Raw genomic sequence first — 25,961 nt, forward strand, 5'->3', positions numbered from 1 at the left:
AAAATCATTAAAATCAATAGTTAAAAGCTTTTGAGAGGGTGCAGAGCTTTTACTGATTACTCTCTCCCTCCACATGGTCTGTAATAATGGTCCAGCTCCCACTCAGAACAGAGTGCCTTTGTGTTTTGTGTGGAATTTGGAGCATTCACTTCAGTGACCATCATCCATGTTCACAAACAGCATGTCTGATTATGGTTGTTCACTGAAGCTCATAAGACTTATTCCCTCTCTAAATATGTCATTTCTCCTGTGTAGGACTGCTAATTGCTCCATGAGGAATCGCAGGCCATGGTACCACTAGGATTCTCTCTCCTGATGCTGGTCTTATGGGTGGGCACAGGGGTAAAGGTCCAAGTCAGAGGAGACCAAATGAAGCCTGCCAGAGCACCACTGATCCCTCATCGACCTTTTGTTGTAGTGTGGAACGCGCCTACGGAGTCTTGTCGATTTAGATTCGAGGTGGACCTGGACCTGAGCATTTTTGACATTGTGGCAAACCTCAATGAAACATTAAGTGGACCAAATGTTACCATATTTTACCACAGCCATCTGGGACATTATCCATACTACTCCAGCTCTGGGGTTGCCATTAATGGTGGACTACCCCAGAACCAGAGCATTTCCAAACATTTGAACAAGGCTCGGGCTGACATTGACAAGTTGATCCCCCACAAGGATTTCCGTGGACTAGGTGTTATTGACTGGGAGAACTGGAGGCCTCAATGGGTCCGAAATTGGGGTTCTAAAGACATCTACCGAGAAAAATCAAAGGAACAAATCCGAAAACTTCACCCAAACTGGCCAGAAAGCAAAGTAGAAAATGTGGCAAAGGAAAGTTTTGAGAGAGCTGGACAAGGCTTCATGAATCTGACTTTGGCACTGGCTAAAGCTCGCAGACCAGATGGGCTCTGGGGGTTTTACCTGTTCCCAGATTGCTACAACTACGGGTACAAGCAGCACCCGCAGCGCTATACTGGAGAATGTCCCAATGTCGAGCATGTCCGCAATGACCATCTGATGTGGCTGTGGAAGGAGAGCACAGCTCTCTACCCATCCATCTACCTGGATTATGAGCTAAAGTCTTCCCCAAACACTGTCAAGTTTGTCCACTATCGAGTGAAAGAAGCCATGAGGATTGCATCCATTGCTCGTACGGACTTCACTCTGCCTGTCTTTGTCTACTCCAGACCTTTCTATGCTTACACATTCGTTGTGCTTTCAGAGGTACGTTTTCAGTTTTCACAAAAACCACCTGTTTTTTATGGATGAAAAAAGGAGAAATATCATGCGAACTAACGCTTGATCCCTTTGATGTCTGTTTCTGCTAATTTAACACAAACTTTTTCTGGCTTGTTTATTTTATGTCATTTTATAGAAATATACTTATTTTATTTGCTTTACTGTCTTTAATTTATGCATTTTATTTTAGATGAGTAGCTTATTGTTTATTAGTATTCATTAATTACCATTTATTTAATATCCTACTGAATTTTCTTTTGTTGCAGTCTTTTTGTTGGTTTTTTTTCCTGATTTTTGAATGCATTTGTTGATTTTTTATCAAACAGTAAATAAGTAAATAAAGGTGTAAAGGGGTTTGGCCAGGTACTATTTGGCCATAGCAGCTTCTTTGGTTTAATTACCACCTGAAAAAAATCTAGTTCATTTCATGGCCTTCTGTATGGGATTAGATCTTTGCCAAAAAGATCAAGAGTGACTCGTACAATATCAAATAAAAATTTAGGAATTGAGAAAAGAGAAAAACATTAGTAAAAAACTCATTTCAAAAGTAAAACTTCTTAGATCAATTGATAGTAAATATGTTGCTACTAGTTTTCTCTGTTTTATTCTCGCTGATCTGAGCTTTGCTCATGCTGCCATCTTTGCAGTTATGTTTTCTCACCCTGACTTTTTGTTTGCACTTCTGTCACATCTTGAGTGGGAGCGAGGGTCTTCTGAGTAGTCCTTTTGCATTGGATGGTGATTATTTTATTGAATAGTTCGTGTCCTGGAACTTAAGCAGTAGTTGCTTGCAGACTTTCCAAGGTTAGTTGTTACACTGAGACTTCTTCACTCATTCACTATATCGGATTCCTACAGGACTGAAAGTGAGTATTCATCATATATCCTAAATGTACTTAGATGTTTTGAGTTTCAAAATACCTATGTTGACTTTACTATATAAATAATGTTAAATTTTGCTATGAATATATTAGCTTTTATTTTGTCCCATTTGCAAAATTTCTCACTATGTCTCTGACTAAGTAGCCATACTCCTAGCCTACAGGGAGTAGCCTAGGAGTATGGCTACCCAGGGAGTGTTTTGGGTTAACCATCCATCTTTATGATACCCGCTAATGTGTTCCCACTTAGTGTGTAATATATTTACTTTGAAAATGTATTAAGCATGAGCTTTCTATCAGGTGATTTTATTTTCTGTCAAATGTGTTTAGTTTATCAATGATCAAGTTAAGATGCAGTTATGATTTTTTGCCAGTAGGTGGCATGCAGAGACGGTGAGTCTCTGGCTATCTTCACTGATTCTCTCATTAGATGAGAAAAATCGTGATCACACAGAAAACACCACTTGTGATATAATTTCTTCTTTGTTTTCCATCTTCTGCACAGAATCTGCAAAAGGTGAAGTCAATGAGAAAAGACAGATTGACCAAGCAGCAACCTCCGGCGGTAAAAAGTGAAGCCTATGCGGAAGTGCATAAAACTGCAGTTCCCTGTTCATCCGCTAGGGGATGGCTCCAAAACAGAGCAAATCCCCATAGACTCCCATGTTAAAAAGGCCAACTTCACAGCAGAAATAAACATGTTTACAGCCTGGTTCAAAAATCCTTTTTCAGTTTATAGGTCAGGTTTACCTTCATGACAACTGTGGGGGGAGTGAATTTTTTTCTAACTTGCCCGTTTAAAAGTAATTTAATCTCGAAGTTCGGTATATTTAGGGTCGTGTCCTTTTGATTCACAGGTACGAATCTCCGGCTTCAAGTCAGAAGAACGTAAAACAACTGCGGTTTTTAGCTGGTTAACAACGTGACTTAGCTTTAGCGTGCTTACCTCACTTAGCTGGTTAGCACCTGTTATCTCGGGGGTTAGCTCGGTTAACTTTTAGTTACAGAAAGCTTGGAGTTCACTCGATGTCAATCATCCGCCATGATGCTCACAGCTGCCCTCTCAGCTCCACCTCTTTGCCCATATTTGTATTTTTCGGGTGAGACGACGCGCATGACGCTGCCAAAATGGCAACAGTAGGAACCGCCCACTGAGCTTCAATTCAGCTCTTCAGAAATCTATGGGTGACGTCACGGAGGCTCCGTCTATCTCTTTATATACAGTCTATGAGATTGACCCTACCAGATCCGGCTAGTGCAGGAATCAGGCTGTTTACTTTCAGATTCAGATGCCTGATCTGCTGTATTTGTTAGAAACTAAGAGATCTGGAGGGCACAGATAATGTCTCCTTTGCTATCAGTTCTCCTGTTTTCCAGTTCTGTCTGTTGTCAACAGGTTCCGGACTCTGGTAATCATCACCTTCATGTTAATGGTCTATCTCCATACTGATTGGATATGCAAGGATATGTTCTTTTGTCATTAACATGAATAGTAATTACACATGGAAATCAGTGGAGTCTCTGAGACATTTTAACCAAAAGAGCAGATTTGTCAGTGTCAACACCACAGACACGTAGCAGACAAAACTTTACTGTTGTGACCGACTGTGGGTTATTTAATTGCAGAAAAAGCATCTCTTTCCCATGCAGTGTGACATAGTGAAAGACTGACAATCTGGCATCTTGAACACTTGACACAGAAAGTCTGGCATGTAAGAATTTGTTTTTCGTCCTACATGTTCCTACGAAGTAGCATCCTCTGACGGTTCAGTGAAACCAATGTTAAGGTGCCAAACATTGCAGTTCCCCTCTCATAGACAAGGGGTTCCAAAAGAGACCCATTCCCCACAGACTCTCGTGTTAAAATGTCCAACATCACAGCAATTCAATTCAATTCAATTCAACTTTATTTATATAGCATCAAATCACGGCAATGCCATCTCAAGACGCTTTACAGACAGAGGGGAAAACATAATGAAGGCCAATTCATAACAGCCTATATAAGGAAACCAACAGATTGAGTTGAGTCCAACTCAATCTCCCATCCTGAGCAAGCACACTGGCAACAGTGGGAAGGAAAAAAACTCCCTTTTAACAGGAAGGAAACCTCCGGCAGAACCCGGCTCAGGACAGGCAGCCATCTGCCTCTGCTGTGTGGGGGGAAGAGGACAGAAAGACAACAGACAACAGGAACTGCTACTCCCGGCCAGGGAGACCTGCTGAGACAGGAGACATACATGTTAATGATGCAACACTGTTATGGGGGGGGGGGGGGGGGGGGTAAAAGAAAGAGATAAAGAGAAAAAGAAAGAAGCTCAGTGTATCAGGAAATGTCCCTCAGCAGTCTAAACCTATAGCAGCATAACTAAGGGATGCTAACCATCCCTAGCTATAGGACTTATCAAAAAGATAAGTCTTCAGCCTAGTCTTAAAGGTGGGGAGGGTGTCTGCTTCCCTAACACTAACTGGGAGCTTATTCCATAAGAGAGGGGCCTGATAACCAAAGGCTCTGCCTCCTGCTCGGCTCTTTGAGACTCTAGGAACCACAAGTAAGCCTGCAGTCTGCGAACGAAGTACTCTACTTGGTATATAAGGAACAATGAGGTCTTTGATATATAGTGGTGCCTGGTTGTGGAGGGCTTTATATGTAAGGAGAAGGATTTTAAATTCTATTCTAGATTCAACAGGCAGCCAATGAAGAGAGGCTAAAACTGGAGAAATATGATCTCTCATGCTGGTTCTGGTCAGGACTCTGGCTGCAGAATTCTGGATCAGCTGAAGGCTTTTCAGGGCATATTTAGGACAGCCCAGTAATAGAGAGTTACAGTAATCTAGTCTCGAAGTAACAAAAGCGTGAACCAGTTTTTCTGCATCACTCCGAGACAGAATGTCCCTAATTTTGGCTATATTACGTAAATGAAAGAAGGCTGTTTTAGTAACCTGCTTAATATGTGGGCCAAAGGACAGGTCAGGGTCAAATATTACTCCAAGGTTTCTCACTGTAGCACTGGAAGCTAAAGTAATGCCATCCAGGTTCATTACAAAACCGGAAAATTTAGCTCTGAGTTTTTCAGATCCAACGAGAATTACTTCAGTCTTATCTGAGTTTAAGAGGAGAAAATTTCTAGACATCCAAGTCTTTATGTCTATGAGACAATTTTGTAGCCTATTGGGCTGATTTGTTTCATCTGGTTTAAAGGATAAGTATAGTTGAGTATCATCTGCATAACAATGAAAGTTTATTCCACGCTGTCTAATAATTTTGCCTAAAGGGAGCATATATAGTGTGAAGAGTATTGGTCCAAGTACAGAACCTTGAGGAACTCCATGACTTACTGTAGTTTGGGAGGAGGACTTGTCATTTACATGAACAAACTGAAGTCTATCAGATAAATATGATTTAAACCAGCTTAACGCTGTACCTGTAATTCCAATCACCTGTTCTAGTCTTTGTAACAGAATGTTATGATCGACTGTATCAAATGCAGCACTAAGATCAAGCAAGATAAGTACGGACACAAGTCCTTTGTCTGAGGCCATAAGAAGGTCATTAGTAACTTTCACCAATGCTGTCTCAGTACTATGATGAGCTCTAAATCCTGACTGAAACTCCTCGCATAAATTATTTCTGCTCAGGTGGGCATGTAGCTGAGCTGAAACTATTTTCTCCAGAATTTTGGACATAAACGGGAGGTTAGATATAGGTCTATAATTTGCTATCACCTCTGGATCCAGAGATTGCTTTTTAAGTAAAGGCTTGATTACAGCAATTTTAAATGATTGTGGTACATATCCTGTCACTAAAGACATATTGATAAGATTTAGTAGTGATGTATTAATTAAAGGGAAAATGTCCTTAAAGAGGCTCGTTGGGAGAGGGTCTAAGATACAGGTGGATGGTTTAGATGAAGCTATTATTTTAGTTAATTCAGAGGGTTGGACAGGACAGAAACTATTTAGACACAAGTCAGATCCTGGTTCTAAGGATGCTTCGGAGACCACAACAGGCTCAACATTATAGGTAGAAGGAAGAGTATTGTCAATTTGATCTCTAATAGTGTCAATTTTATTCCTGAAAAAATACATGAAATCATCACAGCTAAGTGAGAAAGGAATACATGGCTCCACAGCGCTTCGGCTCCTAGTAAACCTAGCTACAGTGCTGAAAAGAAACCGAGGGTTGTTTTTGTTTTCCTCTATCAATGATGAATAATAAGCTGTTCTTGCCGTACGTAAGGCTTTTTTGTATACGCTTAAACTTTCTTTCCAGGTTAAGTGAGACTCCTCTAGTCCTGATGAACGCCATCTGTTTTCCAAACGCCTTGATGCCTGTTTTAGAGCTCGAAGCTGGGAATTAAACCAGGGAGCCTTCATAATCTTACCTAATTTCTTCTTCTTTAGGGGAGCAACATTATCCAAGGTTGTACGCATTGAAGCTGTTATAGTATCAGCATGTTGATCAATCTGAGCAGGAGTAAGGCTTAAAGGGGGACTCTCGGTCATGCTAACACATGGTAGATGTGAAAAAATTGATTCAATTGATTGTTTAAATTTTGTAATATTATTGTCTGATAAACATCTACTATAGTAGAATTTATTTTTGGTCAGTGAGTAATCAAATAAAGTGAATTCAAAGGTTAATAAGAAGTGATCGGACAAGACAGGGTTTTGAGGAAATACTTTGAGCTTATCAGTCTCAATACCATATGTTAGAACAAGATCAAGAGTGTGACCATGAGAGTGAGTGGCTCCATTGACATTTTGTGAAAACCCAACTGAGTTTAGAATAGAGCTAAAGGAAATGTTTAAACTATCATTTTCAACGTCAACATGAATATTAAAATCACCTAGTACAATGACCTTATCAGTAGTCAGCACTAACTCAGACAAGAGATCAGAGAATTCGGTCAGAAACTCGGAGTAAGGTCCAGGTGGGCGATACACTAATGCTAAAAGGAGCGGTTTCTCTGAATTCCATTTTGGATGAGATAAATTTAATGTCAGGAATTCAAAGGATTTATAGTTAGTTTTGTGCTTAGGATTAATTAAAAATTCTGACTTAAAAATAGCTGCAACACCTCCTCCTCTGCCTGTAGTTCTAGGAATGTGAAAGTTTAAATAGTTAGCTGGCGTAGCTTCATTAATACTAACATAATCCTCTTGCTGTAACCAGGTTTCCGTAAGACAGAATAAATCAATGTGGTGATCACCTATCAAGTCATTGACTAATAAAGACTTATTTGGGAGGGATCTAATATTCAGTAGGCCACACTTTATTGTCTTATTTTCAGATTTTATTAGATCCATTGTTTTTATTTTTATGAGGTTTTCACGATTAACCCCAGAAGTGTTTTTGTGTTGTTTAATTCTTACTGCTGGGAAGTTGTATAAGGTCGGAATGCAGAAAAAAACATCTTTATGACAATTCAATTCAATTCAACTTTATTTATATAGCGTCAAATCACGGCAATGCCATCTCAAGACGCTTTACAGACAGAGGGGAAAACATAATGAAGGCCAATTCATAACAGCCTATATAAGGAAACCAACAGATTGAGTTGAGTCCAACTCAATCTCCCATCCTGCTGTGTGGGGAGTGTTTTTTTTATATAACTCATCCCTGAAAAAGTCATTAAATCTGAAAATTTTGCATATTTGGGGACATATTATTTTAAGTGTGAGGTACCCTATTTCTGGCTGCAAGATGGCAGATTATGGCACAACCACGTTTTTTTTAGCCATCTAACAGCATGCTTTGCCTCCAATAGTTGGTTAGCTCCCGTTGGTTCTGCATTAGCTCAATTAGCACTCAGCTACAGGCAGTTTGGAGTTTGATAGATGTCAATCATCCACCACCACACTCACAGCCCCCCTCTCAGCTCAACCTCTTACCCATTTTTTTGTATTTTCTGGAAGTGACAGAACATGTGATGCTGCCAAGATGGCAATGGTGGGAACCGCCGAATGAACTTCAGTTCAGCTTTTCAGGTGACATCACAGAGGCTCCGTCCATCTTTTATACAGTGTATGAGCTATTGTGGTATGATGATAAGTCATAACTAGTCAGTCAATATCAGGAGGATGAGCTCTAATAATCAGCCAAGAGAAGTTTTAATGATGAAACTTTTAAGACAGTTAAGGTACGATTCTTACGAAGAGACGTAATGAAAGAAAAAAAGCGTTCATCATTCATCATTCCATCCCAACTTTTTAAAGATTATGTACTGTTCTTTAACTTTTTGTAAACTAACGAGTGAGTCTAAAACTAGAATAAAGCTGCATCAGCACATTCGACAGCTATCAAAGACAGCTATGGCTAAGGCCATTGGCACGGATGTGTGTGTGAGATGAAGTGCTTGGAAAAGCTTGATTTCAGCAACTTAAGAATGTCTCACCCAGAACTTTTACCCATCAATTTGCCTATGGGGCAATCTGGTCTTTGTGCAGAAACTGACCCCCCCCCCCCCCCCCCCCACCCCCCCCCCCCCCCACCCACCCCCACCCCCCTCGCTGTGCTTCTGGATCAAGGCCTTCTTGACCAATGGACTACAAGTTGTGAAGATGTGCGAGCTCCATTCTTCCTCCCTGACACTTAGCACTGGCTGAGCTCCCTTCTGTCTGCCTTCTACCCACACGAAACAGAGGAAGGAAAAACAGGAGCTGGCAGGGTGATGCTTCAAGAGTAGCTCTGAGCTGAACAGCAAGAAGACCAATGTGATTTGTTTGATTTCAGGAGGCCTAGAGGAGACCATGCTCCACTATCCATCAATGGGGTGTGTGGAGAGTGTGGCCTCCTTCAGACCCAATTATCGGAGGATCTCCCCTGGTTAAAAATGCACAGCAGAGACTCCACTTCCTTCTGGTTCTGAGAAGGACTCACTTAGAGGAAAGTCTGCAGGTGTCCTTCTAGCAAGCCACCATTGAGTCAGTGGTGACATGCTGTGTGACTGTTTGGTTCGCAGCTCTGCAGGCAGGAAGGCACTGCAGACTTGGCCGCCCTCTGCCCTCCCTGGAGAACTTTGCAACCTCTTGCTGCATCAGGAGAGGAAAGGTGATCTGGGAGGACAGCACCCACCCTGGCCAGCAGCTGGCAGCAGCCTGCTGCCATCAGGGAAGAGACTCAGATCCCTAAAATGCAGAACAAACAGGCTGACAGGCAGTATGGTGGGATGAACATTCCCTGCAGCATCAATTTTTCAAATTTATAAAGAAAATGAAGATTAATATATCTGACAGTGTTTAATTCTTAACATTTTTTTTTCTTATGCAGGGTGTTTTCTTTATCTGGATATACTGGTGTTGGAATTTGCCCAATAAATAGGTAAAGCGGTACTTAAAAAGCACAGGCGTGAATCCATAACAACTCCCAAGACCTCCTAGAAGGGCTTAAAAGTGTTATGTTAAAGAAATGTTAAACCATTTCAGGACTGAAAACTATCTTTATACAGTCTTGCTGAATAACCTGGAGAAATACCAGTCAGTGAAAGACACACACTTCCTTTTCTTGCATGCAGAGATGCTACTGTCCTGTGGCATTTGTACGCCGTTGTTCAAGAACAAGATTGCTCAAAATTCTTTTCCTTAAACATTTAAAGCATTACAACAGTGTGCAAATAAAGAAAAAAAGAGGGAAAATAAATAAAAACACAAACAAATCTGTCCATCTCTATAAAGTTAAAGTTATGTGAAAACATGTTTGCTCTTGTCTCCTAGGTCTGTAACTAATACAACTGCTAAAACCACCTGATCACTTTCTTAAATTCAAATAACCAAAGACTAAAAACAAGTTGAGATTTTCTAAATGATCTTTTAACATAGGCAAACAAGTCTGTTCAAGTAATAACATATTATAAGTATGAATAATAAATTTAAACAGGAATGTTTTAGTATTTCTTTTGTTTAGTTTTCTACGACTGCTTTCAGTTTTATTACACGATTTCAGTGTGATTTTTCCAGATGGAGCTGTTGTGGATGAGGATATTCTTTCGGAGAAAAAAAACTTTCAAGATTTGTATATTTTTTAAGACTTCTGACCAAACCAGAGAGCAGTGACAGCTTTCATGCTGCCCATGTGTGTGGAATGGATGCCGTAGGTAATGATTTACTGATTACTTGTACGCCATTGGACTTCCATGTGGCGTGCTCTGTGTGACTATTTGCACTGCTTCAGATGTTATGGCTGACATCTGCTATAATAATGGCTGGCAGCCACTGAGTTAATGTTCAAACTGATAAACAGCATTAGTGTTTTATTTATTTATTTTTTTATTTAGCAAATATTGTCTCACTTTGAATTTGATGCCTTCCTGCATCAGATTCCAAAAAATTTGGGACAGGGGAAACAAAAGACTGGAGGTTCAAGAATACTTAAAAATCACCTGTTTGGAACATTCCTCTGGCAAAAAAGGTTTTTTAGAGGCAGCTGATTTCGGTATAAAATAAACATCTCCAGAAGGCACAGACGTTCTAAGGCATTGGGTGAGGGTGTCTATTTTGCAAACAGCTCTGTGAACAAACAGTCCACCAGTTTAAGAACAATGTTAGTAAATATACAATTGCAAGGAATGAAGGGAGTTCATCATCTTCTGTTCATAATATCATCAAAACATCCAGATAATCTGGAGAAATCTCTACATCAGCCGCAAGGCTGAAAACTGATATTGATCCCTCAGGTGGGGGGACAAACAACAAAACAACAAAAGACACAATGTATTTTTTAATTTCCTGCTTGTGTTGTTCTCACTCTCAAGTCGCTTTGGATAAAAAGTGTCTGCTAAATTACTTTAGAATAGAATAGAATAGAATAGAATAGAATAGAATAGAATAGAATAGAATAGAATAGAATAGGGATAAATTATTATTTATTAGAAAGACACATTCAAACAACGACTATCGGCCTGTGGCTTTAACATCTCTGGTCATGAAGAGCTTTGAGAGGCTCGTCATGGCCCAGCTGCAGGCTGATGTGGGGATGCTCTCCGACCCACTGCAGTTTGCGTACCAGCCGCGCAGAGGGGTGGATGATGCTGTGCTCACCTTGCTGCATGGTGCCATCACCCACCTGGAGAAGCCCAAGTCCCATGTCAGGTTGGTTTTTGTGGATTTCTCAAGTGCATTTAACACCGTGCAACCACACCTCATGGGACGTAAGCTGCTCCGGATGGATGCCAATCCCCACCTCATCCTCTGGGTCCTCTCCTTTCTCTCCAGGAGGGATCAGAGGGTCAGGGTGAATGGTCACCTCAGTACTGCCAGGACAATATCTACCGGTTCTCCTCAAGGTTCAGTCATCTCTCCACTTCTCTTCACACTATACACAAATGACTGTAGGAGCTCAACCCCAGGAATAACATATATCAAGTACTCAGATGACACCGTGATCATTGACACCACAAATACCGATAAACTTCTGCAATCAGAACTGGACTCATTCTCACTGTGGTGTAAGGACAACTGTCTGGATCTAAATGTATCCAAGACCAAAGAAATGGTCATTTATTTCCACCATGGCCAGTGTTCCACCTCCTCACTCACAGTAAACAATGAAATAATTGAAAAGGTTCATTCATACAAATATCTTGGCTCCATAATTGACCATAAACTCACATTCCAACTCAACACTGAACAGATCTTTTCAAAATGTCAACAGCGCCTCTTCTTTCTCCGTAAGCTCCGCAAACTTCAGGTTCACCAGTCCATTCTCACTGCCTTCTATAAATGTTTCATTGAATCCATTCTCACATTCAACATCACTGCCTGGTTTGGTTTACTCACTCTCACTCATCACAACATGCTCAATAAGATTGTTAAAATCAGTAGTAAAATCATAGGTCAGGAGCAGCAGTCACTCAGTACCATCTATAACACCAGAGTCTTGAGAAAAGGCACCCAGATCTCCACTGACCCCTCGCACACCCTGCACTCTCACTACACCCTGTTACCTTCAGGGCACAGGTACAGGTCTCTCCCTCTGAGAACAAAGAGGGCCACTTCCACCTTCCTTCCCACCTCTATCCGTCTGTTAAATGGTTGATGGCTATTGCAGACTGTTATATTTATGACTGTGTATGGCATATTGGTGTCAATTGTTGTTATTAACTTATTTATTAACTGACATGTTGAGTTGTGTGTGTGGACATGTCTTTTTATTTTATTTGTCATGGTTGTGCTCTACCCGCAAATGAAGTTCCTAACGGATAAATAAAGTGAATTTGAATTTGAATTTGAATTGAATTTGAATCAAAATACAGCTAGGTGTCCTAAAGACAGAAGGAAGCAAAACTGAAAACGTGGATAGATATTAATGAAATCTTCAGGAAAGTCTCACGCCACATGAACGAGAAGGCATGTTGCAGTGTGATGTCATTGAGGGAGAAGCATTTCCATGTTGAGGTTATGCAAGCCAGGGAGAGGGCAATGTGGGTATACCTTCACATTTTCGGTTGGGCCTGTGTCCTGTATGTAGCCTAACCCCTAACCCTAACCCTGCAAACTATGTGGTAAAAAGACGGGAGATGCTTGTTGACTGTCTGCCATTATTTTGTGAAAAATAATCAACTTGCCTGTGCTGTTTTCAGCAATCACATGATGTGGTGTTGTTGTGACCAAAACTAGTTTGAAAAAAGGTTTTTCTGTTCCCACAAAAGCCACAAGGAAGGAGATTATTTCTCCTTTGAAAGCAGGCTATGTGTACATACTGTACTCATATGTGATGTTTTTCACATATGAGTGATGCCAAAAAAAGGGTACATGAAAAATGTGAGAAATGGTCTAAAGCTTATAGGCTGTTTGTAATGACTAAAACAATACAGTGTGTTCTGAAAGCCCCTTCCAGTCCATACTCAGGAGAAAAGTACTCTGTAGACATCTGAGGTTTCCAGGCTCTTTTCAGGCATATCCCTCCATGAGACCTGAGTGTGACCAGTCAAGCGCTGGATGCATGTTGTGTCTGTGAAACACTAATCTGGCAGGTAATGGCTGCATTTACAAATGAAAGACGGCCAATTGTAACTCGTTGAGTTGTCAATTTCAAACAGGTTTTTGGCTGTCCTCTGGGCATTCAGCAGGAGTCTGAAAACTCTGGGTTTTCTAGTGCTGGGAGGTTAATAAGCTGATAGCAAGTCTGATAAACACTTAGAACTAAGACCTTTAGAGCTTTAAAAACTAATAAAAGTTTTTTTTTAAATCAACTTAAAAGCCAATGCAGAGATTGTAAAACTGGTGTGATTATATTCAAGATTATTGAGAAAGTTGTATTTAACCATCTTAATGACATTTAAATTGAAAGTGAAAATGTTGATAATTTCCATTTAGAGGGCCAAAGTTATTTTGTTAAGATCAGCAGCTGAGTGATTCCCCCAGGGGTCAGTCCTTTGACCTATTCTGTTTAACTTGTATATGCTCCCTTTGGGTCAAACATGACAGAACTTTAACAATAGTCATCATTATTATCCAGTGAATAAACAACTTTATGTGTCTTTGGCACCAGATCAGTCAGTCCAACAGACTTAGTTACACACTTTGCTCCAAGCAAGAACTATTCTTGGTCTTGATTAAGCAGCAACCTTTGGCAGTTAAAAGTGAAGACTGTGTGGTTCATAAAACTGCAGTTCCCCCTTCATCCACAGGTACCAATCTACTGATTCAAGTAAGAAGAACGTAAAACAACTGCTGTTTTTAGCCGGTTAACAACATGACTTCCCTTTAACCCGCTTACCTCCGTTAGCTGGTTAGCTCCTGTTATCTGCGGGTTAGCTCTGTTAGCTCTTAGCTACAGAAAGCTTGGAGTTCGCTCGATGTCAATCATCCACCATGATGCTCACAGCCTCCCTCTTAGCTCCACCTCTTTGCCCATATTTGTATTTTCCGGGTGAGACAACGCGCATGCCTCTGCCAAGATGGCGATGGTAGGAACCGCCCACTGAGCTTCAATTTAGCTCTTCAGAAACCTATGGGTGATGTCACGGAGGCTCCATCCATCTTTTCATATACAGTCTATGGTCTTGATGCAATGATAAGAAAATGACGTCATTTCCTTTTCAAGAGTGTAATTGAAAACAGTTCTCAACACATCAGGCTGGTAGAACTTTCTTGTTGTGGGGCTAAGAGAAGCATTGTGTGATTGAACATTTGAGATTGGTAAAATTAACACAGAAAAGCATTAGGTGGATTGTTACCATATGGTTTTAGTAAAACAGGTGATAAGGTGGCAAGAAAGTAAAAAAAACTTTAACAACGTGACATTTAAACACACAGACCAAACCACTTACAAAACCAAGTTTCTTGTTAAATATGAAACAACCTGGGTCATTGCATAATAAGGCAAAGACATTGCCGCCTGCAGTGATCTCCAAACCATTGCAGATGAAGCCTCTCGTGGAGTATGAATGGACCAGATGAAAAAGAAAATTATTTTTGTGTTCTTGCGGCCTCGAGAGCAAGAACAATGCTATTGCTTCTCATGGAGTATGTAACAAGCATTACTGTGTCAGTGTTTAAAGCAAACAAACAACCGGGATGATTGAGAATTTACAATTAAATAAAGACAAAACTGAGATTATTTTGTCTGGTAGAAAAGAGAGGAGGAGACTTCTTAAAATCCCTGACCAAGTTTGCAACCTTGCTGCAAACAAGTGGAACAAAGTGGCCTTGGACATTAAACTTTCTCATGTTGGACTCTGGTCCAGACAGATGGCTGCCCTCCCTGAGTTGGGTTCTGCCAGAGGTTTTTCTTTCCTGTTATAAGGGAGTTTTTTCTTTTCCACTGTCGCCTTGTGCATGCTCAGGATGGGATATTGGATCACAGTCAAGATTCAATGCAGTCTATTTCTTATGAACTGGATGAAATTGATGTGTGTGTAAAGTGCCCTGAGATGACATTGTTGTGAAGTGGCACTATACAAATAAAGCCGAACTGAATAGAATTCAACTTTCACAAAATGTAAACACTTTTAAATCTAAGATAAAACCATGTATTTTATAATGCGCCTATTCATGAAATCTGGAGGGTAAATTTGAACTTCCATCCCTTTTAATCTTTTTAATTTGATGTGTGATTTTATTGTGAATTTTGAACTTGTTGCTAGTTTTTACTATTTCTAATGCTTTTATTGCAAAATGTAAAGCACAGCAAATTCTCTTGTACATGAAATGTGCTATACAAATAAACTTGCCTTGCTCTGGTTGTAATATATCAACTAAGTGCTGACTGTGCAACACTTTTATGGTAAAGAAAATGCAGGTTTAGTATAAACTCAGCACAAAAAACTTGAAACATTTGTGTTTGGTTGAATATGTCTTTGTTTAAACAATGCTTGGCAATAAATCTTATACAGCTGGGAAAAGTGTTCATTTAAGTTGTAACATGTTTGTAAGCAGCTTTTTCCATGATGGACTCTTGTTTGGCGTTGTGTTTTGGATTGAATGATTGCAGTCTGAAAAAAGAAGACATTGGTAATTTAAAGAAAAAATGATATAACAAACAGGTGGGAGCATGTGGGAGAAACATGCTTGTCATCACCAGCTTGTTCACACACTGCTATGGGATGGAATTTCATTCTATAACCAGCTTTTTTCTCCAGTTAACCCATGTTTGGCATTAGCAGAGATTATTTGACAAGTTTTTTCATGGGCATAACCCACTTACTCTGCAGCTCATCATACAAATACTTTTTTTTTTTTTTGTGGCACCATTTAAAAAGAAATAAACACACTTTCCTGCGTTAAAAGATTTCCTGGCAAGAAGCATAGTTACAACAAACAAATGATCCACCAAACACTAGTATAGTGTTTCAGAGATAGCTTCTAATTTTAGATAACTGTACAGTGCAGAAGTAAGTCTGTCTTTAAAATATATGTTTGAAAAGCTGTGACTGAAAATTGTCTCTTGGTTATTTTAGATGTTAAATAATTCTCTCTTTTAGGTTGACCTGTTCTGAAAAAATTGCTAGCTTGGTTTCCACATCATCTGCAAATACAACACTAAGAACTAAGAACAAAAAATGACACAGAAATGACTCCATCTTTAACTGATAAACCGAGGAGAGAAAGGGGAAAAGAAAACCAAAACAAACAAAAACTGTGTTTGTAGCTTGGAGAACATTTCAATATTTTTAAAACTTAGTATGGCATCCATGGAGATCCAAGCAAAACTTGGGTTTTGGGGACCTTGAATATTGTTCATGATTTATCATGCATCTACTAATAATAATTTATAATTATATACTAATAATAATTAATAATAATTAATCTACCATAAAATGATTTCTTTTTTCTTATCTGTCATAATATAGTCACTTGTAAAACTAGATGTGATAAGCTTTTGTTGCTGTAAGATAGTAATTCAAAGTGGAAAACTTGAAAAATCTGCCTCTTGGAAAAGTCTCCAGCTCTCTCTATTGGCCTGAAAGAGAATCACTTCATAAAAACTCAATTAGCTTACAGGAATGTTGTTAACAGCATCTTTTTACTACCCGTCTATTGTTTTTTAACCTAAATGGTAATAGATTAAGCTATGAGCCTTGCTGAACATGTTAACTGCTTTATTCCTTTTGGTTTTAAATAAAGTGTAACATTTATGTGCAACAATAGTACTACAAGACTATGATTTCAATTTAAATTATTTTAAAAGACATGACGGTCTTCGTATGTTTTCTAAATGAATATGTTGGGGTGATAACCAGGAAGCTAGTTCTTTAGGATTTCACAGTAAACAAGATGGTGTATCAGTCAGGATACAGGAAGGGAGGCTGATGCGTGTTCCTTCATTGAACTGTCTTCGTTCCTTTAGCTTCCTGGTTATCACCCCAACAGAATAAACAAACAAAAAATACAGATGATCAAATTTAAAAAAAAACATTAGAAAAAAAAAAATCAATATATAATGATGTAAATGGACAAATGAGCATCTGCTTTACTTTTCCGTTTGACTATTTGTCAGTAGGGACAGGAGAATACAACATTCTCCTTAATGAGCAGCAGCTTTCTGAATAGTCTGAGAGGAAGGTGATCGTTCAGTTGGGTAAACTGGTGGAGCGGCTGAACCAAATAATCTTAATAATTAATCATTTATAATTAATTATTAATAATTAAACTACACATTAAATGTATACAGAGACACATTTTTTTCCTCAGCTGATATGATTTTCTCTGCTAGGTTTGAGAAGATAGACTGTCCCTGTATTGGTTACAGATCTCCTGGGGAAATTTAACTTATGAGCTTAACATAAAAAAAAATGTTCATTTTATGTTTTACTGCAATTAGTTAGCACAAACAACATTTTTCAGTCTATGATTTGTTAACACACGTACAAATAAAGCAAACTCGTTTGCAAGCAAACGAATACGGAGCCTTTAGCTGAAGATTTGGTAATGCTTTTGAAGAACAAGAAAAAAAACGTTTTTGAAGAAAGTGACAGAGTGGAATCAAAGTTAAGTCTCAGTTTTCCACAAAAGGTCTTAGTTTTACTGGTAAGCTAACTAACCCAACAGTTAAAAGAGAAAATCCTCCCGTTATGAACAAGCTAGCCAGTAGGTTAGCAGTCACTTGGTACACTTGTGTCTCTGACTGGTTCTGATCAAACTGTACAAGAAATGTGTTTGTAAATAGAATTCCTGAATGATTTAAAAGAGGCTGCATCAAACTACTAAATCTATAGCTTCTAAATCTATAACTAAATCTATTAGTGATTATTGAATTAAAATACGTCTTTCCTTTCTGTTTAATTCTTTATTTTCTTTCCCCTCCCTTTTTTTGTTCTGTAAGCGTGACCTAGTTCATACTATTGGAGAAAGTGCCGCCTTGGGGGCATCAGGCGTCATCCTCTGGGGATCATCGGAATACGGTCGAACACAGGTAATTGTTAAATGTATAACCAACATTTAAAAGCTACTGGTAAAAAAAAGTACAAAGTTCTCATGAGGGACTGAAGGCAGACACAGCTTACAGGTTTAAACATGAAGAGACACCACCATATCTCTTGTTTTTAAGTTCTGATAATCTGTAATGGTCCTTTTCTCTTGCAGAGGAACTGCATGACTGTGAAGAAGTACATTGACGGTCCACTGGGTCATTATGTCATCAACGTCACATCGGCAGCAAAACTCTGCAGCAAAGCACTTTGTAAGAAGAACGGCAGATGTGTTCGCAAGAGCTTGAACTCCGGAGATTACCTACACTTAAATCCACTCTTCTTTCACATCCACCGCAACCCGTCACCCAGGGGCTCCCGCTTCCATGTCAGGGGTCACCTAAACAGCCATGATATCCTGGATATGAAACACAAATTCACCTGCCAGTGCTACCAGGGCTGGGCAGGAGTTTACTGTGAGATGCCCCAAGCTCCGTCCCCTTCTCTTCCTCCTCCTCCACTTCAGCCTGCTGTCCCACTGCCTCATCCTTGGGGCAACAGCCTTCTGTCAGACCTTATGCTCCTCCTCTCCCTCCATTTCTCCTGCTTTTGCATTATGACATTACTGGGACTGTGTCTGATAATCAAGTGTCTCATGCTGTAAACACAAGATTTGCTTTAGAACAGTTGAGTTGCTGTAGAGCAGACGTGTCAAACTCTGGCCCTCATGGGCTACGGTCCTGGAGTCTTTAGATGTTTCCCTGCTTCAACACACTTGAATGAAACAAATAGTTCATTGTGCAGAATTTAACAACAAGCTTTTGGACCTATTCGATACAAATCAAGTGAGTTGCAGCAGGAAGCACTTGAGCAGGACAGTGGCCCCCAAGGACCAGTTTGATACCCGCCACTGTGGGGATTGTTAGGATGTACTATAAGATTCATCAAAAAGGAGAGTGTTAAGCCTGATCTTAAAGATAGAGAGGATGTCTGCCACCCTTCCTGTTTCAAGTGGGTGGGGCTATGGCAATGAAAGCCTACAAAGATGTAGTGCACCTTCCTGAGATAATAAAGTTTTATCTGTTTGATCCTGAGGTTTCTGATCTGTTTGTGGGTTCCATCTGCCATTACACAAACACATTATACAATCATTACGCAAACTCCTTCACAACATGCCAAACCCTTTAATGATACTAAAGTACAAAGCTCAAGTTCCTACCCCAAACATCAGCCCTGCCTTCCACATTCAACAACATGGAGAAAGTTTGGTGGCCAGTTTCAACATGTCATGTCTACAAAACACTCTTTGTTGGCCATCTTGGATTGAAGCGGGAATTTTTTTTTATATGACTTGGCCCTTCTAAGCACCTTGCCCCTCTATTCCGGCACTGCTGGCCATGGCTAGCTCATTAGTCTTGTTAAACCTCTGTGTAGGACAACCTTACAGAGTGTGCAGTCCAGCACTCTGTGCTTCAGCCCTCTGGATGATTATGGTAATCAGTTCGTCTCTTAAATCACACATGACTTGCATAATTGAAGCTATGCCAGAGCCTGACTTAATGTTACTCTGGGACCAGGTAGGCTGGGAGCTGTCATTAGCATTAGCTTGTCTATTGGTGGTAGAACGTTTGTGAGGCATGGTGGTGTTTTTGCTTGCTAGGCTCAATTTTAACGGTAATGTAGGGTTACTATTAACTCTGGCAAGAGCCTTATAGAAGCGGTTATGCCACTGAGTAACTCACTCTTACATTTTTCTGGTCTTAAGCTCTGCTACCTCGTGTTTTCCCTACATGGTGTCGCACCATAGGTTTGTCAGTCTCTGCTCTTTGCAGATGATGTGATTCTGTTGGTTTCATCTGGTTGTGATCTCCAGCTCTCGCTGGAGTGATTTGCAGCTGTGTGGGAATTAGCTGGAATGAGGATCAGCACCTTCAAATCCAAAACCATGGTCCTCATCCAGAAAAGCATGGAGTGTCCTCTTTGTGTTGGGAATAAGGTCTTGCCTCAAGTGAAGAAGTTCAAGTATCCTGACATCTTATTCACATGTAAGGTAAGGATGTAGCATGAAATCAACCAGTGGATTGATGTGGCATCTGCAGTAATTCAGACTCTGCGCTGTAAAAAGAACTAAACCAGAAAGTGAAACTCTCAAAGCCTGTTGATTTATGTTCCTACCCTCACCTGTGTTCTCAAAATTATGGGTAGTGACCGAATGAAAGAGATACGAATACTATCGGCTTGCCTCTGCAGGATGGCTGGGGTCTTTATTTGAGTTAAGGAGAGACACTAGGTGATCCAGGAAGGGTTTGTATAAATATACAGTGCCAGTCAAAAGTTTGGACACACTTTCCCATTGGATTTAATGGAAAAGTGTCTGGTAGTGTATATACCTTTATCAAATTTATGTTCATGTAAACAATATTTCTAAATACTAGATTCACCAACTTGCAGGCCCTGCTGTGTGAACAGACAGTCATGTGTTGATGTTCAAGACTGATTGAATTGGATGAGCTAAGAATATTCTTTCACAAAGGATCAGACATCCGAAAAGCCCAGCACAAAATGGGTTTGAAACCACTCTCTCCCTCTCTTTACTTTATTTCTATGTCCCCCCCCACCACCCCCCTCCCTTCCTCTGTAATCGCTGTGTTGTGGTACTAACGCTTTCTCCTCCCTCTCTTCCCCTGTCTTGGCTGTATAAAAGTGTGGTTAGCTTGTTCTATTTCAGTGTGACGGAGAGACTGCATTCAGACCACTCGGACATTTGACACATTGAGCCACCATGACCACCGGTGTGACCTCCAGGGAAGAAACCCCAACATGTGCAGGTGAGCTTTTAAACTGTGTCACCACTTTTAATATCGGAAGACTGCTAAAAGCATGATTTTTTTTCCTATCAGACTTTAAGATCAAGTCTGAATTCTCTGCAGTTGTGTCTTGTTGACAGAGATAAAGTTTATTCTTAAATCTTGAGCAAGGCGGCAATCTTGTGTATTACAGCAAGCCTCGAGTGTTTTGAGTCATGTAGGAGGGGGGAGGAGGGGTTGCCCTGTCATGCAAGGAATGTTGGTTCCCCTGAACCAAAAACCACAAAGTGGAAAACAGTGTTGTCATTTAGAATCAAACACACACCAGCACATATTTGAAGTCCATGAGTGGTATTTGACTTTAGCATAAGCTGTAACAGAGACATGGAAAGTCCCATTTAAATGCCATCTCAGCTCAACTCATAATGAGTTACAGTAAATAGTCAGAAAACCTGACGACAACTAAAGGTCTTGGCGTCATTGAAGGACAGAAAGCCAGAGTAAAGTTTCTTCAACATTTTGAGTTTTCAAGCTGCAGTTCACAGACACAGGACTTAAACGTTTCTACTAAATATTTGCAAGTACAAAAACACATGGAAAATCCTTGCACATGCAAAAAAAATGTACAAACTAACAACACACATCGATCATTGTATCTTTTAAAGGTGCATGTCTGCTTCTAGTTAGCGTATCTGTTGTAGTAAATGTGCAATATGAAGTGTTCACACACAACGTTTGTTTGTGTTGCGATGAAAAAACATAAATATATTAATTTAGCATCCTCTAAGCGATATAAAACCTAAAAGTAATTTTCCTCATAAAACTGCACACAGGCGGCTCCAATTATTGTCGCAACTAGACATCGAAATGAAGCAAAGACATGCAGAGAACGCATTTTTCACCTTTGTGTAATTATTTTTAGGATAAACGAGGAAACAATCATCAGAACATATCACTTATCCAGCATTGCTGATTCGGAGCTGTTGGAGGAACTCAGGGTGGATTTGGAACCACAAGTAGGAGTCAGTCACACAAACATGCAATGACACAAAACTGCTTACAAGTCTGCACTTTTTTTGCATCTGGGTCATTCCAGCTTACAGTAGCTGTCACAGCTGGGATCCCCCAATGCTGCTAGTCAGATGTGCTGTCTGAAGTCATAAATACCATGTGTCGCTGGATGGCATGCATGGTTATTAGCTTTCAACACACACTGCAGTCATTAACTGAGACCAAACAAGGCTTTGATTTACTGTCACTGTATTTCTTATTTCTCATGGCTGTAGAGCTAAAACCTAACGGTCTACTGAAAACTACGACTCAGTCATGAAAATCAACAGTTCTGCCCTCCTTTTGAACAAGAAAACAATGTCCTTTGTTGAAGAAAAGACTATACATTCTGACCAGCAGTTAAAGTTGTTTATGTGGCGAGCTGAAGTTTATGTTGGCCTATTTAAATGAACACATTATGACATAATGACAATTATGTCATCATAACGTAGTGTCTCATTGGTATAGCTGGTGAGATGAATGTCTGTGGTTGTTTGGGAAAAACTTTACACTACAAATATCATGTCATCACTTGCTTTTTCTTTCTGTCTCTGCTGCTTATGCTACATGCCATGGTCATGTGGCAAACATGCTTAAGAGAACCTAAACATCGGCTTAATTGCGTCATAATTTTGTGTGAGAAGGAAAAAGCAGTTTTCCTTCTTGTTAAACAGTTTCCACTGTCTCATCATTGTTGGCTTAAAACAAGCCAACAATGATAACAAAACAGAGAACATCAAAGTAGAACTTTTCTGCCTTTTTTCAATCCTTTTAAACTTTGTGCTTTTTGCACTTTCCACTGATTTCAAATCCAGCCCAAACTCTTCACCAGGGGCTTCTTTGTCCTGGCAAATAGTGCTGGAGCTGTGGTAACTTCCAGGCACTGCGACTGACTTTGGCACAGCTAAAATGGATTAAAAAAATCAGTATTTGTTGCTCCTTTTTTTCAACTTTTGTTTTCAGCCTCTCATGCAAGCAGCATGAATCACAACCACATTCAGTCACTGGCAACATTTGGTAAAACACTTGAATCTCCGGTTAACACGGTCCAAAAGCAGATTTTGGTGTGACTCGTGGAAAATCCAGATGCAATCAGGCTACAGATAGATGATGGAGGAGACAATCTAAAGCCTGTTTGGGAGAATATTCACCATTAATGACAGAGAATTAGCAACGGCTTGATAAATGTTTGACTGTCAAAAATGTAAAGATTATTTCTTTATGCTTTATGTTTATGGCGCATGAACATTGTTTACATGTAGTTATATGACGCCCATATCACTAAGAAAATGCTGACGTTGCAGCTTTGGTTGATCATCAGTCCTACTCAACAAGAACTTTGTATACTCATCAAATGAATTCGCTAATTTATGCGGCTGATTTAGCCTCTGTAGAATCTGTGAGCTCAAACTTAGCTGAGAAGGATAGAGCCTGAGACCAGGCTGCCATCTATACAGCTGAGTCAAACTGGGAGGAAACCATGGGGCAGATCATTAGAACAATGAGATTTTCCCACTAGGCTGGGAACATCACAGCATGGGGCTGGAAGAGGAAGCAAAAACCGCATGCACTTAGAAGCGCTGTGTTTGTGTTTCTGAAAGGGTGAATTAGGTTTGTATCGTGAAGTCATCCTGAACAATTATCAACACAAGAGAAGCACTATCTCACCATTGACTGCTCATTCCACAATGTGATCAAATGAGATTCCAGATGTGCTTAAAACTCTCTCTCTCTCTCTCTCTCTCTCTCTCTCTCTCACACACACACACATTTATTAACCCTCAGCCAAAAAAAAAGAAAAAAAAAAAAAAAAAAAAAACATCAGTTGTTTCATGTTTTGAATGTTTTGATTTCAGTAAAAGAAAGTTGTGCACTGCAGTGAAAAATAGCCCCACTGACTCAAAATGTTCTCTAAGTCCAACAAAGCTCATCATCATACTTAAGTAATCATGAAAGATGCACTACATCTCTCCACGCAGCCCCCACCTCCTGCTATGAGGTTGCCTTTTTTTCTGCTTACCCGAGCAATGCCTGACACATTCTTACGGTGAAACCACAACTGCGGTTTGCTTGGATCTGTTACCCACCACTTACATTAACTGTTTAATACCCGTCGTCTCCTGCATGAAATATGGGTGTTGCAGATTGTTTGATATGCCTTCAAAGGTTAAAGCTCCAGTTTCTATCTGAAAACCCCTAATTATGCAGAAAATAATCACTTTCCTGTGTAAAGATAATGCATTTTAAGATATGTTTACTGTGTTTGGTCTCTCTTACTCTGAGTCTCATGTGTCCTACTGAGTTGGTTGCTAAGTTGGCACCATGTACACACACACACACGTCCAAAGGAAAAAAAAAAACATACACATGACTTCCTGATCAAACATATGCTTGCTTTCTCTTCCCTGAATAATGAACCTTTCCTGTTCAGTTCTGCATTTTTCCACAAGGACAAAAGGATAAGAGTCCAAATTTTCTAGCTAAATTAATGATATTCACAGCTGTGAGTTCTTTGTAAAGCCGTACCTTAGATTTTACTGTTCATTGTTCCTGCTGTGTACAGTAGGTTCCCAAGGTCTCATAATGGCCTTTAAAGAATGAAGAACCATTTCACTTAGACTCTAATGTTTAGATTTGGTTAAAAAAAAAAAAAAAAAAAAAAAAGGCTTTTTTCCAATGCGGGCATCAAAGTGTGGTGTGAAAAGTCGGAGAAACATGTGGAGGATAAATTTTAATCATTAAATAATAAAGTGCAGAGCGGTGTGGTGGTAAGCACCACAACTACACCCTGGCTGGGGCTAAGTGGCTTTCTGAACAGTTTGCATGTTCTCTCTGTGTGTGTGTGTGTGTGTGTGTGTGTGTTCTCTCCAGGTTTTCCACTCTCTCCCACCGTCTAAAAACACATCCATGTTAGGTTAATTGGTCACTCTAAATTCTCCATAGACGATTCACTTCCTAGGAAAGAATGTAAATGGTTGTCTCTCTGCCCTGCTGACTGCTGGTGGTCCATGAACAGCTCAAGGCGACCTCCCTGATGGCTTTCCAGAATAGGATGGTGTTGGACATGATCTTGGCTGAGCGAGGGGGTGTCTGCTCTCTGTTTGGGGAACAGTGTTGCACGTACATTTCTAACAACACTGCCCCTATGGGGAAGCTCACTCGTGCTATGGGTGGCCTTAGGTCCCTTAGTACCTGTCCTTGCCTGTACCTTGCCTCTGTCCTGGGCCCTGAATGGGACTAAATGGTATATAAAATACATGTAATATATGTGCTCTGGTAAAACTGAGTAAGACTTGATGAAATTCGGCTGGTTTTAGGACTGATTCCCATGACAGATGGTATATGTGAGGGAATCTGTTAACTTGGCTTATGCCCCAAGCCCTCCTTTGGATTTTTCAGATCAATTCCAAAAACATCAAATCTAGGACATGCTTTTCCACAATCTTTGTATATGCTAAGAGCGCTCTTGTCTTTCAGTTCTTTCGAATCCGTCTCCCTCAGTCTGTTAATCATATTTCCCTCTGAGTTCAGCATGCTTTCTTTGGACACAAATTTCCCAGTACAAAAGTATATGTGTGAGCCCTTCAGCGATGCTGAGGGTTGTTGTGTTGTAAAAGATAAAACGTGGCTTTCCTTTGGTCTTTCCATGGACATAAACATGAGCATAACATATACAGTATCAAACAGATCTGCGATGAACTGTGAAGAGTTATGGGGGAGGGGGTTAAGATGGTTTGCTGACATTCTTGCAGACAAATCCTCTAAACTTTAGACACTGGCAACCATGACTCAAACTCACCCAATTTTCCAATAAACACTGAAAACCAGATGATCTCTTTGTTGAATGAGTGGAGCCAGTCCATTCCACAAAAACCACAGACATACACAAACTCCTATCTTAGTTGATTCCAGATTGGTCCATGGCTCCAAGCTACTTTGGATAAATAATTTTGTTTCACACAAAGCCGAACTGTAAATAAACCTTTGATGCGTTTAGCTTCTTTCTGAATCTTTGACTGTGATAAGCACTAATGATTGGAAAGGGTCCTGAAGGACCCAGACAGTGGTTCTATGTTTGATTTCAGCATCGTTTAACCAAATAGTCAGTTTAAGGCTGTTTCTTTTAAGATGCACAG

At 40.0% G+C, this 25,961-nt stretch overlaps 1 protein-coding gene across 1 annotated transcript; it reads left to right on the forward strand.

The window, feature by feature from the left end:
- Positions 1-288: 288 nt before the first annotated feature.
- On the forward strand, positions 289-18,632 carry hyal6 (hyaluronoglucosaminidase 6; the record flags this gene model as incomplete). Its single annotated transcript, XM_079256503.1, has 3 exons — positions 289-1,224; positions 17,884-17,973; positions 18,144-18,632. The coding sequence occupies 3 exons, from the start codon at positions 289-291 to the stop codon at positions 18,630-18,632; spliced, it is 1,515 nt and encodes a 504-aa protein (XP_079112629.1).
- Positions 18,633-25,961: the final 7,329 nt, after the last annotated feature.

This window comes from Telmatherina bonti (assembly GCF_933228915.1).
Source record: "Telmatherina bonti genome assembly, chromosome: 2".
NCBI classification, from domain to species: domain Eukaryota; kingdom Metazoa; phylum Chordata; class Actinopteri; order Atheriniformes; family Telmatherinidae; genus Telmatherina; species Telmatherina bonti.